At 30.9% G+C, this 16,768-nt stretch overlaps 1 protein-coding gene across 1 annotated transcript; it reads left to right on the forward strand.

Annotated features, from left to right (window-relative positions):
- The first annotated feature begins 4,439 nt into the window (after window positions 1-4,439).
- LOC110032055 lies at window positions 4,440-16,441 on the forward strand. The gene is made up of 5 exons (XM_020735567.1): window positions 4,440-4,683; window positions 13,823-13,937; window positions 14,065-14,154; window positions 16,042-16,140; window positions 16,239-16,441. Exons 1-5 carry the CDS (start codon window positions 4,616-4,618, stop codon window positions 16,338-16,340), a joined length of 474 nt encoding a protein of 157 aa, XP_020591226.1. The 5' UTR covers window positions 4,440-4,615; the 3' UTR covers window positions 16,341-16,441.
- Window positions 16,442-16,768: the final 327 nt, after the last annotated feature.

Raw genomic sequence — 16,768 nt, forward strand, 5'->3', positions numbered from 1 at the left:
GAATTTTTAGGGTTCTAGGGTCAATTTGGTAATTTTGAAAAAGTTCAGGGTTAAAAGTCCAAAATTGGTTATTTGGGTAGGATTTAGGGTATGGGGGTATTTGGTCATGGGTCTTAGCCATACTTAACCACCTTGGGACCAAACTTAACTAAATGACAACCTCTTATGAACCTTCACATATTGATCCTAGCCATCTCAACCAAATGCAGGCCAGAGGCTTGGAACTATCTATGTGAGTTTCTTAAAGAGTAAGGGAGGTTGGTTTAATGGGTGTGATTTAGGGTTTTGGGACAAGTGGGAAGTAGTCATGTGCTTGAGTGTGTGAAATACCAAACCTTAGCCACCCAGGTTGTCCTAAGTCCAACAACCCTATGGGGATTCATCCTTTGAATCCTCACACATTGGTCTTAACCTTCCAAGTGCTAGAGATTCATGATTGTCCATGTAGATTTCAAAGAGAGTAAAGATGTGGTTTGAATTTCTATGCAGGTGGGCTCAATATCTAGTCTTTTAAGATAATCAAAAAAAAGTTTTATGACTAGATCCTAAGCACTAAGAGGAAGGAAAGACCTCACCAAAATCGAGGTCAACAAAATTGTAAGGTTGTCAAGTCCAAATAAAATTCACGAGCCAGTTCAGGCTTAACTCGATAAGTGGCTCACGAGCCAAACTCGATGAGATAATAAGTCAAGCTCAAGCCAAACCCAACTCGACTTATTTGCTTGTCAACATACTCATTTAATAAAATATTAAATATATTAAATTTAAAGACTTTATCTTTAAATTAATAAATTTATTTTAAAAATAATATTTTATATTTTATAATATTTTTTAATATTATTTATCTCTTAATTACTCATTATATTTGTCATTTTGTTATAATACTAATTTAAATTAGTATTATTTTTTTCTCTTCTATAATATATAAGTTCGCTCATGAGCTGACTCGAGTTTGTAGAGTTAAGTTCAAACTCGACTAATTAATTAAGCTCCATCTCAAGTAGACGGTGATCGAACTCAACTTGACTCATTTAAATTCCTAATTCTAGAGAAAGGAGCTAAAGATAGCTGACAGAGCGCCTCAAAAGCGGACGTTGAATGTCCCAATGTTGTACATAGAGTGTTACAACGCGATGACCCGACAAAAATAATTATTCACTTTGAAAAAAATTTAATTGGGGAATTCTAGATAGAGGCCTAACAGACAAAATATATAAAAGAGTAGTGTATTGGAAATTAGCCTGGGTGTATGCATTTGTGTGTGTGAAGTTGAGCGAAGAGTGTATTTTGCATGTGTGTGTGTGATTGAGTAAGGGAAGATTGCCACTTGGCCTGGTAAATAAAATAAGAACTTGGAGAGAGCTATTTCAATCCACAACTCTTTGAAATCTTGGTTCTTTTATATTTGGCTTTCCTCTCAGTTGAATTTTATTAAATATTTTTAAAACTATGGTAAAATGAAAGGATTATTCTGTTTTGATTGTAAAAGCATGTCCAATATCTTTAAAAATTTTGGTAGATGTTTTATTTTTTGAATTTTTAATTTATATGTCAAATTATGTGGACATGCTCTTATAATGTGTTGAATTTAATTGTTTGTTTGTGTGACTTCCAACTTAATTTAGCAATATTGATGATTACACTCTTGTTTAATATTTACTATAGGTTAACAATATCGATAGAGTCTTAATCTGCCCAAAAAAGGATTTATAAATAGGGTTTGAAAAAATAAACATATTGCTTTTGAACCATATTATATATTTAGGGAAATAAAAAAAATTTGATTTTAAATCCACTAATTGTATAGACATATAACATTAAGGATTTTAAAATTTGAGTTTCTGGTTATGAGCGAAGGTTAAAAATAATTTTTGTTCTTAATTTAAAGAAATATTTTAAATGAAATTTATATCTTATAAATTTGATAATATATATTGAAAATTCAAAGGAACTTCATAATTTAATATTTTTTATCATTTTAGAAACCCCAAAGTCGTTCGTTGAGAAATTCAAGTTTTTGATATAAATTTTGTTTAATAGTTAGTATTTAAACTTCATTTTTAAAAGCTAAAATTTATGTTCATGATAATAATCTCGTACTCAAACACAAATATTGTTTGGTTCATACATGCACTTGCTTTTAGTGCACTCAATGAGTCTTGTTAGGTATTGGTGCCTCTCTTAGTCTCCTTTACCCTTAAAATGTTAAAATCATCATGATACCAAAGTTTTCATGCTCAATATCCAAAGCACTTGAGTGGGTCTCTTTTAACAAATAAGAGAGCTAAGATTATGATAATGCTTATTGGGATATTATTGAAGAAGGTGAAGATGCATTAATAGAAATAGTTTGGTCAATGGTAATTCATGGTTGTCTTGAAGTTCAATATTCAAATTGCTCTCGATACACTTTATTTAATTATTTTATTTTTCTTATTTTCCTCAAAAAAGCACTCATACTCATTGGTTAACTTAATAATTTTCACAACTGATTAACTTTTTTTTGCTATAAATGGTTGTGATCCCCCAAGACATTAAAGTTATTTATTAGACAATCACTTCCTCATCTTGTATGCATCTATCTACTTATTCTACTTATGTCAACCATCTTTTTAGCTAGGGAAAATGGCGGGGAGCATTTGACAATTGGATCAAAATCTCTTTTTATGGTCCTATAAATTTTTTTGCTACATCTAGACTTAAATAACTATATTATAATGCTACTATTTTCTTTACATTATCACCTTCCTTAATTTTTGATTGCTTTGCTAGAAATTATAGAAAAGACATCAGGAATAGGGTTGACATTTAATCAACCTCCTTTATTTTAACTAACTACTCTTTATCCATTTCCTTAGTCTTATGCCCAACACGCCCTTTAACTCCACCATCTATGTGCTATTGTGTTTCCTCTATAGCAGGCACAATAATAAACTTTTTTTCAAAACCTCTTTACTTTTATTTTTTTGTCTGTCATTGTTATAAACCTAATTAACAATGTGGTGTCGTCTTTACTAAGAATCTCATCAGTCAACTCTATAACTTTCAACTAATTGCATTTGATATCTACCATCATCATTATGATCTATGTCTCTTAATTAAGAGCCTAATCACATAATTGCGTAACAACACTAGATATAATGTCTAAGTAAGCACTTTTGTAACCTTCATAGTTGTTGAAGTAGTCACAGTGACTACATTTTGAGGTTACTCTTACCTCTAGGCATTCCATTTCTTGAAGAGGTCCTTCTTTAAGTGCTTCATGGAGCTCTATAAATAAAGGAATATTCTTTAGCAAACACGGGTGCACAAGTTTGAAGAAGAACATGATATTTTAAAAATGTATGGACCACACAATATTCTATGCAACTGCCATAATTCATATGTATACCAAAATAATGACCACTGCACCAAACCCTGATAGATATCACATTAACAAAAGTTTTCTTATAAAAATCTTATCTCAAAAGGATTCTCTGAAAAACACTAAACCTAATAATTCTTCTTAAGTTCTCTTATGGGATTTTTGAGCTTTAAGTCATAAGTGTATGGCTTTGAACATGTCACATTTCAAGGAAGAACCAAATCCCTAACTAGTGCAATTATAACAATATCCATTATTAGGGCTGTAAACGAGCTGAGCTTGAGCGAGCTCTGGCTTGACTCATGTTCGGCTCGTTCAAAATAGCTCATGTTCGAAATCGGCTCGTGTTCGAAATCGGCTCGTGAATAGTGTGTTCGTGTTCGACTCGATTTAAATATTCGTGTTCGTGTTCAGCTTGTGTTCGGCTCGAAATTGACTCGTTAAACTAAAATTGGGAAAAATAGATGTAAAATGTGAGATTCGAACCTGGATCAAATATATACCGAAGAAGACACTAACCAAATTATCACATGAGGTGTTATGATTTAAACTTAAACATAAATATATATAATATATTATTATATAAATAATATATGTAATATATTGTTATATAAAAATTTATATATAGTTTTTTTTTCGAGTCATTTCGAGCCGAACACGAGCGAACAAACTGTTGTTCGTGTTCGACTCGTTTACATTTCAAGCTTAAAAATTTGTTCATGTTCGGCTCGTTTGAGCCGAACACGAGCTGTTCACGAACAACAAGTCAAATTGACAGCCATATCCATTATTACTATTTACACTATTAAAAATATTGAAATTAAAGAGAATTAATTTTAAATACTAGACAACTTAAAATATTTAAAATTATAAGATTACAATATTCTTTAAAAATAATTTAAAAGCATTTAAATAGATAAAAAAAATCAATTTACAAATATTTCATTTAAAAAAAAAAGTGAAAAAAAAGTTAACTAGTATGGCATTCTAGAAATATTTAAGAAGATCTAGGGCTTCTTGATAGTCGGGTACTCTCCGCTAGCTCTTCAAGGCGTTCCAATCTTCCCTTTTCCGTGTCGTGGGCTTTTAAAGCGTATCCGAGCAGTCCTTTTCAAGCTCCCTGATTCCAAGCTCCCGTCTTCTCCCACTGTCAAGTCTTCGGAGAGCCGGATCGGAGCGATCTCCACAGCGAGATCTCCTGTCCTTCTCTCTCTCTCCGTTGCTCCACGTTCTTTGATCACTTTCCTGGAGATGGGGTTCGTCTCGTTTGCGGGGCGGGTGCTTTTCGCCTCCATTTTTCTTCTTTCAGCGTACCAGGAGTAAGCTCATCATCATCAGTCCTCTATGTCTAGATTTCTGGCCTCGCAAAGTTTCTTCTTTGTGTTGGATCTGTGCTTGGAACCCGCTTAGTTGATTTAGGGTTTTGGTTTAATCGGTTTCCTGGATTTTAGGATGTTTGTTCCCGTTTCTTTTGCTTGGATCGGTTGTAGAGCGGGCGTTTGGCCGGTTTTTGTTTTGAATGATAGGGCGGGAGGATTTTGTTGGAGTTTAGTTGAAGTTTGTATTTTGGCTTGGATCTATTTTGAATTGTCTGGTTGAAGCGGCAGTTTGGGCCCTTCTATGTAAGGGTTGACCGTTTTACAGAAAGCTAGTTTTGATTTTAGATCTGAGAGTTATTTCTAGGCAGCTTATTTGTTTGAATTAACGGGAAGTGATGGGTGATAGCAATGAATTAATGCTAAGTCCTTAACATTTATGTATTGGATGATAATTTGTGATTGAATGGGGATCTCACTTCCTTTGTATTTACAGGTTGTGCACTTTGCATTTATACCACCTAAATATTCCATATCACATCAAAAATACCATCATTTTCACTTAAAAAAAAAAGTGAAATACACCTTCTCATTCATAGGTAGGTGGTTTGTGTGTAAAAAAGGAAGTTTAGGGTTTATATATGTAAATGCATAGGAATTGAGTGGTATGTATGTAAATCTTCCATTTTTATATGTTGGCTGATAATATGAGACTATAGGGCCTTTACTTTTTGTGAGATTCATTAATACGTTCTGTATTTCTTTCGCTGGGTTATTTTTTTGTACATTTTATAGCGGGGATTGTATGAGCATCTTGCTACCATAATTTATCAAAAGCCTCATTTTTCAAGTGTATACTTGCTATTATTGAACCAACACTCTCATGATATGATATTTTTTTTACTGAATGTTAACCTAGAGCAGTTATCTTTTCATTGAGTTAACATTTTGTTTTAAAAAAATTTTTTTTTTTTGAGTGACTTTGAAAAGGCTGATGGTTTGAGATCTCATTCTCTTCCTTCAGTCTTCATTTGTGAGTACACTCTGCATTCTGTTTTCACCCGAAGCCATTGGCCTTTGAATTTGAGTGCTATCTCATCTTACCTATCCTAAACTCATAGTAGCAAACATGAACAAAGAAGCGTTTTTTCAACTTCTTAAAATATAGTTTTCTTTAAATTCTTTCCTACAAGTGTGCAATGGTAGACCTGGACTTCTTTTAAGAGTCCTGTGGCTTGTGTAATTTATTAGGAAGGAGGGGAGGGTGTGATTCTAAACAAATGGTGGAAATGCTTAAAAGGTATTCTTCTAAAAAATATGTAATTCAAACGTGACACTTTATTTTTATTTTTATTTTTTAAAATATTTTTCTATCTCCAAGCAAAATAAATCTGCTAAGATGCTGGATTGTCTGAAAATTGATGGATATATGTAGGATTGTAGTTCTTAATATTTTACCACCCAAGACTCTCTTTGTTTCTCAGTATTTTCTTATTTGAGGCTTTTAGCATCCTCTCAAATCTTGCTACCATTTTTTTGTATTTTTTTGGCTCAATTAAATGCAATATCATATGAAGGGAGGGCTGAGTTATTTTTTTTTTCTTTCCATGGTCATTTGTATTTCCTTGTTGGGGCATTTACATGCATGGTACACAATGCTTATGTTTTTACATATCTACACCTGAATTTTCATATTTACACACATAGCACTCAAATCTTTAATATCACATAAAAAATAGCTTTGTTGCCCCTTTTTTAAAAGTGAAATGCACCTTTTCATGCATATTTTTAAAGCACCAAAGTGCTATGTATGTAGATATGAAGCTTAGGCGTGAGATATATAACTATAAAAGAATTGTGCGCTATGTATGTAAATTTCCCTTTTTTGTTTTATACTCCCTTAATGTGATGAAGCTATATAAGAATTGTGCCCTATGTATGTAAATATCCCTTTCTTGTTTTATACTCCCTTAATGTGATGAAGCTTTACCAATTTTTTCTACTTAACCTTGTTATCCTATATGAACTCTAAAAATATGTTTCCTTGTTCCTTTTATCTCATTCAACATAGGACCAATGTTGTCATAAATGTAAAATGACCTATGGAAGATTTTGCTATTCACTGTGTAAGGTTTTATGTGCTTTCCCAAGTGAACTGTGGCACCAAATGATATGGAGCTGCTATTTTTTAATTCATTTAGCTGATAATTTTTTTTAATCACAAAATAATAATCATTACATAAAATTATGTTAGGTGATATGGCGAATCATTTGGTTTCGTTGCATTCAAAATTATTGCTAAATTAAGTTCCTTAAAATAATGCACTTAAAAGCTGTTTAATTATTTTAAGTTAATTAGCCAACTTATGTTTGTAGAATGGATAGTTTTGAGATAATCTAATCTTTGCTTCTGTTTATTCCATACTTCTCATTATACATGCTATCTTCATCTCTGACTTTCCATCTTCTCAAACACATTCTTTTCATCCACTAGAATTATGACTTTTGAACTGGAACCCCTTGCACCACATTGGTTGTTTGTTGCCATTGCTGATTCTCTTTCCACATTAACACATACCAAGTTATTATCATAAAAAAATACATCTTCAGTTTTAAGTTTTGACAGCCATCTTTCCCAGTAGGGAAATTTACATACCTGACACACAATTCTTACGAATTTACATTTCTCACTTTGGCGCTCTAAACCTATGTATGAAAAATGTATTTCATTTTTAAAAAGCGGTAATAGTGCTATTTTAGATATGTTACTAAAGATTTGATTGTTACATGTGTAAATATGAAAGTAATATGAAAGTTTAGGTGTGAGATGTGTAAATATGAAAGTTTAGGTGTTATAATTTGAAATGGTTACAACACCATAATATTGGCGCCATCTTGGAAGTTATGTGAATAATTTTGGCCTCACCTAGCCTTGCTCGGGCACTAAGATGAGCATTCGACTTGAGGTTAATAACACTATAGAGAACAAAGTGATAACCATACGGACGGACATTCTCTTGAAATTTTTTTATTTTTTAATGATTTTGGCGATTTTCAGTTTTTTAGTAATTTAGCATAGCATGGCATGTATAGCTAAATTTGTTTGTGTGTGTGTGTGTGTGTTTTTTTTTATTTTTTATTCTATTGATAATGGAACATCGATGTCCATGAATATGTAGTAATCATTATTTATTTGCCTTAGCAAGTTGGACTGCAATTGTTGCTCCTTTTGCTGCTGCTGCTAAGCAATTGATAACTTTTTGCCCCCGCATGTTCCTAATAACAATATTGTTGCCATTTTAGGATTATTTCTGTTATCCCAAATAATGCTTTTGGTCAATTTAATTTTATTTCCTTTAGGCAATTATTTAATTTCTCGATGAGTTTAAAGATTGTGAATTTTTTAGTAATTGAAGTGCATTTCCCTGACAATTTAAGTCCAATGAAGCTCGAGTGTTCAACTAAGTATTCAAATTTTTATTAATAGTTTTGATTCTTCTTCCTCGTACCTCAAGTGATAGCAAAGGGAAAAAATGGTGCATAGTGGGTGAGTGAGTAAATTATAGTAAGTATTACGATCATATGATGAGAGAAAAAGAATGAAAAAGGGAGTGGAAGATCAGTAAATAGTATTAAAGCTAAGCTTTTTTAATTTCACTACCAAAAAAAAAAAATCAAAAGTTCTGTGATAAATTGTTTGTTGAAATGTTTGTTATTGTGCTTCATATAAGTTGTTTGTCCATAAAACATTTCATTTAATCACATACAAAAATATACAAAGGGCGAAGGCGCTCTGTGCCATTTTTTCTAATTCTTTTAATAGAGATGATTTGCACTCACATTTTGGTTTAATTGCATTTTAATCATATAGACAAAACACTTAACCTAGTAGCTTTAACAAGGCAAGTTGAGGCTAAAAAAGCAGAAGTAGAATGTTAAATTCGTTGTTGTGATCCATGCCACTATGCTTCATCGATTTGTTTGTCCATAATCAATAACATCTCATTGCAGGCCAAAGGAAGAAAAAAGGTACAGTTTGCTTTGCACCATTTATTTCTCTTCCTTTTTGGAGAGATGATTTATATTTATCATATTGAGCAATTCATATTTTAAGTTTTTATTGTTATTCATTATTTTTTATGATGTGTTAAATGATGTTGATGATGAAAAGGCACTTGACTGGTTGTTCGAGCAAGGAAATGTGTGGTTATAGCTTCTCAGATACTTTTGAGGCCGATACCATTTCTAAGGCACCTACATTTTATCCATTTGACCTTAGCTATAAAAATTATATACTCGTCTTTATCTCCATTATTTTGTACAATGGATCTATAATACCTAGCTTATAACACCTAGATATAATTATCGTCTAATAATATTAATTAATAATGGCTAAGATCAGACTCCCCTAAAATATATACCATTTGTTCAATCTTTATTTAATTAATTTTAACCGCTCTATCTTTTAAAGATTTTCATTCATTGCGTTGAATTTTGACTTTAGTTGGTTTCTCACTGATTAGGAAGGTACAAAAGCATATATCAAGGCACCTTACTTTGATTATGCTTTATGAGCATTTTCATAGTTAATGCAAAATCATATGGAGTAAATCCTGATCCTTGATGTAAATCTATTGTACTATTGAACTCTTTGATCACTCTTCAATTGCCTATAAAACTAATATAACTGAACCTTATGCATATCTTTAATAACTTTAACATGCTTTTGATATCTTTCTTGCATAATGCAAACCAATTTATTCGCTCAACTCAATCATATATTTTTTCAAGATTAATAGAAATCATATTATGACTATCAATTATTTATATATATATTTTTTCATTAGTTGTTTTAATACAAAATGTTTTCATACTAGATCTTGTTGGGAAATGCTGATTAATTCTAATAAAATGATAAAATTTTTTTGTGTTCCATTTTTTCTTTTGTAGCCTCATTGCATGATTCATAGGTTTGATACCTTTATAAATAACGTTGAACATCTACTTTGTGGTTCAATAATGTTATTGAAACTTTTGTTCTTTGATCTTTTGACATACTTTCTTAAAAATTTCATCAAAAATATTAATGCCCAAACCAAAAGAGTGTGCCTTCTTTTGTAGCCTCATTGCATGATTCATAATTTTGCCTTGATTTATCTTATTTATAGCAAGTCTCATTTATTTATTTTTGATTAATTTATAATCTACCTTATTTTATTCATTATACTTTTCCCTACTACTTCCATTACTCAAGCTCTCGTTTATAATTGTTTGAAGTAACATTTTTATCTTTCCTTGATGGCTTCATCATTAATTAAGATCTTATTCTCTGCTTTTAATACATTTGGTTTGATCAATGTTTTTAGCACTCTTAGCTCTGCCTTATGGATTTGTTTTTTCGTTCAGTATTAAGCCTTTTATTATTAATTGTTAAAATTTATATATTTTGCCATTCTCTTTACCCTCTCTGAAGTTTTCTTGTAGTTATTCTAAGCTTTGATAGTTTTAATTTTTTTTACCGTTATGTAGAAAGTACTTTTTTTCATCTATAATTACTTTTAGTATCTTCTTATTCCAATAAGTCTCATGACTCTTTTTAGACTTGATTAAAATCGCTACGATAGTCTTATTAATAGAACTAGCCCTCTTATCATAGGTTATGCTTTATTGAAGTATTTTTATTTACCCCTTTTAACGGCCTTTCTTTAAATATTATAATTTATAACTATTAAATTCTTCCACATTATTTATATTATTATTATTATTTTTATATTCTTAAAATAAACATATATTTTATATTATGTAGTCAAACATTCTGGGAATAACCATGCAATATTTGCAAAATGTTTTTCTTTCCTCCTAGCAGGAATAAATTGTTTATGATTTGCTGGCTCTATTTTTGAAAGTAACTAAGTGCTTGTCTTAATCTTTATGTGTATGTTATTGCAAGATTTCAAGCTTTTGAAAATTTAAATTTAGAGGCTGTTCGGTATTATTTTTGTTTTTCTTTTCTATTTTGCATTTTAATTTTATTTTGTTTGTGTTTTGATTTGAAATAAAACATGCCTGCTATGTTGAAAATAAATTATATTGTTTTTTAAAAAATACACTCAAATTATTTTTTAGTTATTTGAGTGTTTTAAAAGATAATTTGATTTATTAAAGAAAAGGGAAAAATACAGTAAACACAGTTGATCACAACCAGTCTCTTTATGTTTTTGTGGTTTTACTAGAACTTATACAATTATTTAAGTGTGCACCAACAAATATTACTTTCATAGGTATACATTGTAGCAGTTTATCCATCTCTTCTCAAAATTGAATTTTTATATATTCTTTTAATGTAAGTTAGGCTGCATAACGACTAAAAATATTTATAATATTAATAATTGTCATAACCAAAATCAACCTATCAATAACTCTATTTACTTTAACAATCTTATCATTTTAAATATTTATTTGCTACAATCTCAACCCTATTTCTATTATTAATATTTCCTTAGAAAATGATTAATAATTTGTTTTGTTTTTTTTTATTTTTTTAACTTATAAAAAATAAATTTTTATTTTTTTAGGGGTTTGGTTTACTAAAAATGAAGTAAAAATGTAAAAGTTTTGCAGAGTAATGTTATTACAATATATTTGAAATACTTTATGGTTATTTGATTCACTGTAAAATAAGTGCTGGATTTTATATTTTTTTATTTGGTTTGAAGTAGATAAAAATAATGCAATGATTTTTTGGGAATCGGAGGGTAGTGGAGGAGGGCCGGCGGCGGTAGGTGGGAAGCTGCCGACGGTAGGGGTTGGTGACGGGCGATAGTTTGCCGATAGTATTTTATAGTGTAATTCAAATTCGGTCAAATTGACCAAAATTCTAAATTCAGCCAAAATAAACTAATGGTGAACTTTAAATTCTTTCAAACTTTTTATTGTACTTGTACTTCTTCATACCAAACAAATAATTCCTTAAATCTCTGCCAATGAATTGTAGTACACCACAAATCTTTCTAACCAAACAACCCCTTAGTCACTTCATGCACCAATTCTCTTTCCCATCCAAATTTTCTAAAATTTGTGCAAATTTCTATTAGTTTTAGGCCTAGTTGGCCTTTACTTTTTTTCTTTAACAACAATCAAGTTAGAATTATTGGTGATGCTTCGCCAAACCCTTTATTTCCATCATAATTGTATCATGTCACTTCCTTGGAGCATCTTAGTACTAGTGAATTTCAAATTTGAGTTCATTTAATTAATTTTGGCACAAAATCATTGAGTAAAATTCTTATTTGGAGTGGGGTATGAGTAGCTTATTGTCCCCTTTCACCACCAAATTTGCAGGCAAGAACAATACATGATTTGATGTGTCGATTAAGGAGAGATTTACTGTAAATTACTTAATTTTTAGAATTTAGTATATAGTAAATTAACTAGTGATCTTATTGTTTACTTTTTGAAAATATATTACTAGTTAGGGTGAAGTGGTTGCTTGGTACTTGATTGCTTAAAATTTTTGTTTGGTGCTGTGATTAATATTTAATTAGTCAACTAGTGTTCACTATAGAATTGTTAAACTACTATTAGGAGCATACATACTAATTTGATCGTAATATTTTACTTGAAAATTGTACTAATTCCTAAAAACTATACCGAATGCAGACAAATTGATTGGCATATTTACTGTTTTATAGAAGTGAGATGCCAATTAAGAAGTTCAACTTTATCTCCTTAACAAAATTTATACTTCTAATATAACGAAAGGATGTTCTTCATATCAGCTGTAACAATACCACATATCAATTAGACTCACCTGGGGTTACATGTATCCTATGTTAGCAGTCAATAACTAACTACAGCTTTTCTAGAATCTTCAGTTCTCTAGTATATATATGCAAAGCTTACTGTTCACGGTTAGTATGGATACAAAATCAGATATAGAAATTCCTCCTCTCTTGGTAGAAGCAATTTTCCTGGTCATAGTCTCTTTGGTAGCAGAGCCTTCTTCTTACAGCCGTAAGTAAATTGATAACCCTAAATCCACGATTCTTTTTGGCCATGGAAGAATCCATCACTGCCAATTCCCAATTTTTGACTCTACCGATACCTAACACCAGTATTCTTTCCTCTTTAAAGCTCCTACTCTCTCATCTCAAGAAATTCACTCAAAATCAGCCCGCTACAGAGAATTGTCATGTGCGATGATCACAATTTCTTAATGTTTTCATGGCAAATGGATTTACTGAATTTCTAGAGGGGAGCTGTCCATGTCCTGCAGCTACAAACAATCAGTTTCATATGTGGAATTTGATTGATCAGAATTTGATTGCATCACTTTATCCTTCATTTCGGCAACTGTTCTACCATATCTTCTCAATCTACCCACAACAGCTGCTACATGGACAAAAATTTGGAGCCATTTGCTGGATTTTAATCTCTCTCTCTCTCTCCTTCCATTTCATTTCTTTTGCTAATATCCCTTTTTAATAGATAATCTGTCATCTTTGTGTTTTATTCTATCCGGCTATATTGTTGTTTTTTGATTTATTCAATTTGTGATATTTTGTGTATTTGAGTAGAAATTCTTTCTTGTATTTTGTATCCTGATGGAAATATGAAGGTTTTTGCTATTGAAAACTATATTATATGAAATATTATTTTGTGAATTTTAATATTTATCTAGTTTTTTGTATTGATTCTGCTGAATATGTAAACTTATTAAATTTTTAGTATTTTTTCTTTCATTAATTACCTTATCTTTGTGGCATGCTATGAGATTACTTCAATACATCATTTTTTATTTCCATATCTCCAACCTTTTTATGTGAATGAATTATGCTATGTTTGACCTTCATATTAATGCCTATTATATATCATGAGAAACTACAGTTTGAAATTGTTTTGTGAATTTTAAAATCTAGATTGTGTGAAATATGTTGCAAATATTAAAATTATAAGTTATTTTCGTATTGGGATTATATTTAGGTGTTTTTGCATCTGCTAACATTTATAGTATAAAATTATCTTATTAGCGTATTGAGATGCTTAGATGTCGTTTATCTTTTCGCCGAAATGAAAATTAAAAAGAAATTATAACCATAATTGATCAATCCACATTTAAAGAACATGTTACATTTATTTTCAGGATTATTGAATTTGGAAACGACGGTGGACCGGCGGCAAAGGCACTCAGGCCCAAGTTCAACCAATTGACAAGGCATGTGGCTTCACACTTGGGAGTAGTAGCGCCGCATATTGATGTGAGTGAGTTCTCTTATGATTTTTGTAGCTCATCGTAACATCTGTGTTTTGTCTTTTATAAATGATCAGAATTTTTGCATTTTCATAAATATGCAATGCCTAGCATTTTTATTTTTTATTTTGTAGATGAAGCATGTTATTGCCACTACCATAGCTCTTAAAGGGCTTGGGGGCCTTCTGTTCATCTTCAGCAGCACTTTTGGAGCTTATCTTCTTGTATGTTTACTCCTCCCCTCCCTCTCCCTCTTGTTCTGAAGATATTATGAAAAAGTAAGATTTTTTGGGGCATTTGTATACATACCACCCAGATCTTATGTATATACATGTCTCACACCTAAATTTTGTTTTTTACAATTATGGCCCGCCCAAATCTTTCATATCATGTAAAAAATATGAACTTTTAAAAAAGTGAAAAAACCCAGGTAGGTGGCATATATGTGAAGATTGAAGTTTAGGTCTTAGATATGAAATACATAAGAATTCAGCGGTATGTATGTAAATCTTCTAAGGTTTTTTTTTAATGCCATGAATATTAATTTTTTCATCATCAATTGTACATTGTACATTTTTCTGATTTACCTCTACTTTACAGACGGTTACTTGTTAATTGCATTGTTAATGAATGTAATTTTGCATGTTCCATTTATTATCTATCTTGTAGAACTTAACTAATACGAAGTGAAAACATTGACATTGTTAGTATAGAAGCATATGCACTTTGGATGGCTTCTTTATTTGCTTAAACAGGTTTAATTTTTTTAACTTGGCTTCGAGTTCTCCTCACTTTCCCGGCTAAATGTGGCCGTTTTTTTTTTTTTTTTTTGGTTTCCTATGTTCAATATAAATATCTGTGGCACAATAGAACTATTTCGCTTTCTAGTTACAGTTTTTTTCTTTTTTTGTACCTTCCATGGCATCATTTTCTTGGCAAATGAATTTCTATTTGGGGGCATTTACATACATTGCAACACAATTCTTATGTATTTTCATATCCACACCTAAACTTTCATATTCAGCCATAACATTTTGGTGCTCATACCTATGCATTGAAAGGTGTATTTCACTTTTAAAAAGCATTTTTATGGCAAATGAATTTTTATTTAGGCGCATTTACATACATAGCACACAATTCTTATGTATTTTCATATCTGACATGTAATCTTTCATATTTACACATATATCACTCAAATCTTTAATTTCATATAAAAATAAAACTATTGCCACTTTTAAAAGTGAAATGCACCTTTTAATGCATAGGTTTAAAGCACCTATGTATGTAAATATGAAAGTTTAGGAGTGAGATACTTAATACATAAGAGTTGTGTGCTTCGTATGTAAATATTCCTTTTATTTATAGAATGCTTGCAAAATGAGGAGCCTTGGCAATACTTTTTATTGACGACATTGTTCTATTCAGTTAGATATTTGTTGAACTCTGTGAAAAGTTCGAGTATTGGAGGACATATTTAAAAGATAAATGACTTAGTATCAATAGAACAAAGATCAAATTTATTGAAGTCAAATTTAGTGGGTATAATATCTGTAATTACTAATCAATATTATTAGAAGATAAAGTAATATATATTCAATTTTTTTTTATTAAATAATGAAGATACAAGCTGGTTTATTAAAATTGGAAAGGGCCTTTGGGTTACTATTCATTAAAATGAAATTGTGGAGACTTAATAAATCTAATAAAAATTTGTTAGGTTGTTGATGTTGTATGGGACCAAGTGTCAAACATAAATCAACTTTTGATTTTCAATTGGATATTGAAATAAATGAATTTCTTAAGATGAGTGCTTGTGTGTGAAAATTAAAAAGATAAATTTAAGAATACTTTTATGAGAGGAACACATATAGTAACTTCTATTAAAATTAAATTGAAAGTAGAATTGCTAATATGGATATGTACAACTAATGATATAGATGCGTCCTTGACATCTAATGATAAAATTAGCCAGGAGTAGCAGAAATTTAAATGGCTAGATAACAATTTCTTAGATGTAGTGGCTTAATATTTTTGACAAGAATAAATTTAGCAACTCAGATAATTACACAGCTAATGATAATGATGAGTATTACTCCCACCTTGCTTTGCAGCTTCTATATCTGGCATTCATTACACCTATTGTTTACGACTTCTACAACTTCGACATTGAAAGACCAGAATTCGTTCAACTTTTCATCAAATTCACACAGGTGAAACTTCTTCACCTCCCCAAAAATTATGGTTCATGAGAATCTAAATTTTTCACAGGAGTTCTAGGGAGCGCCTAATCTGTTCCCTACTTTTGCAGAACTTGGCTCTCTTCGGTTCGCTGCTTTTCTTCCTGGGGATGAAGAATGCCACACCTAAACGCCAACCGAAGAAGAAGGTACCCAAAACAAAAACTGGCTAGAACCATCGTTAGTCTAGAGAGGGACTAAGTTAAAGAATTGGCAGTCTATGGAGTACTTTCTTTTTCTTATCAATATATTTATCTTCCAAAAACAAAAAAAAATGAAAATTACTTTTGTAAGGATGTTAGTCATGTGTTTAGGACAATTTGTTTGTTTCAGATAGCCCCTCTGTTGTTTTTTCTATTTTCTGCAGATACCTGAGGTTTTACTTGTGAGGCCCCCCCAATCTTTGTTATTTACTTATTTCGTTTGAAAATTTTAGCCGTTAGCTTTTATTTGAGAGCAAAATTATTACTTTCTGTATTATTCTTTAGCTGTTAGCTGCCTTTTTATTTTGTTCTCTACTTGTCTCTTGCCATTATATTGTATGTCTGTGGTATGCTTTGAATGGGGTTTTTATTGGTAGATAAAATTAGGGAAAAAGAGG

Source organism: Phalaenopsis equestris, unplaced genomic scaffold, assembly GCF_001263595.1.
Source record: "Phalaenopsis equestris unplaced genomic scaffold, ASM126359v1 Scaffold000877, whole genome shotgun sequence".
NCBI classification, from domain to species: Eukaryota; Viridiplantae; Streptophyta; class Magnoliopsida; order Asparagales; family Orchidaceae; genus Phalaenopsis; species Phalaenopsis equestris.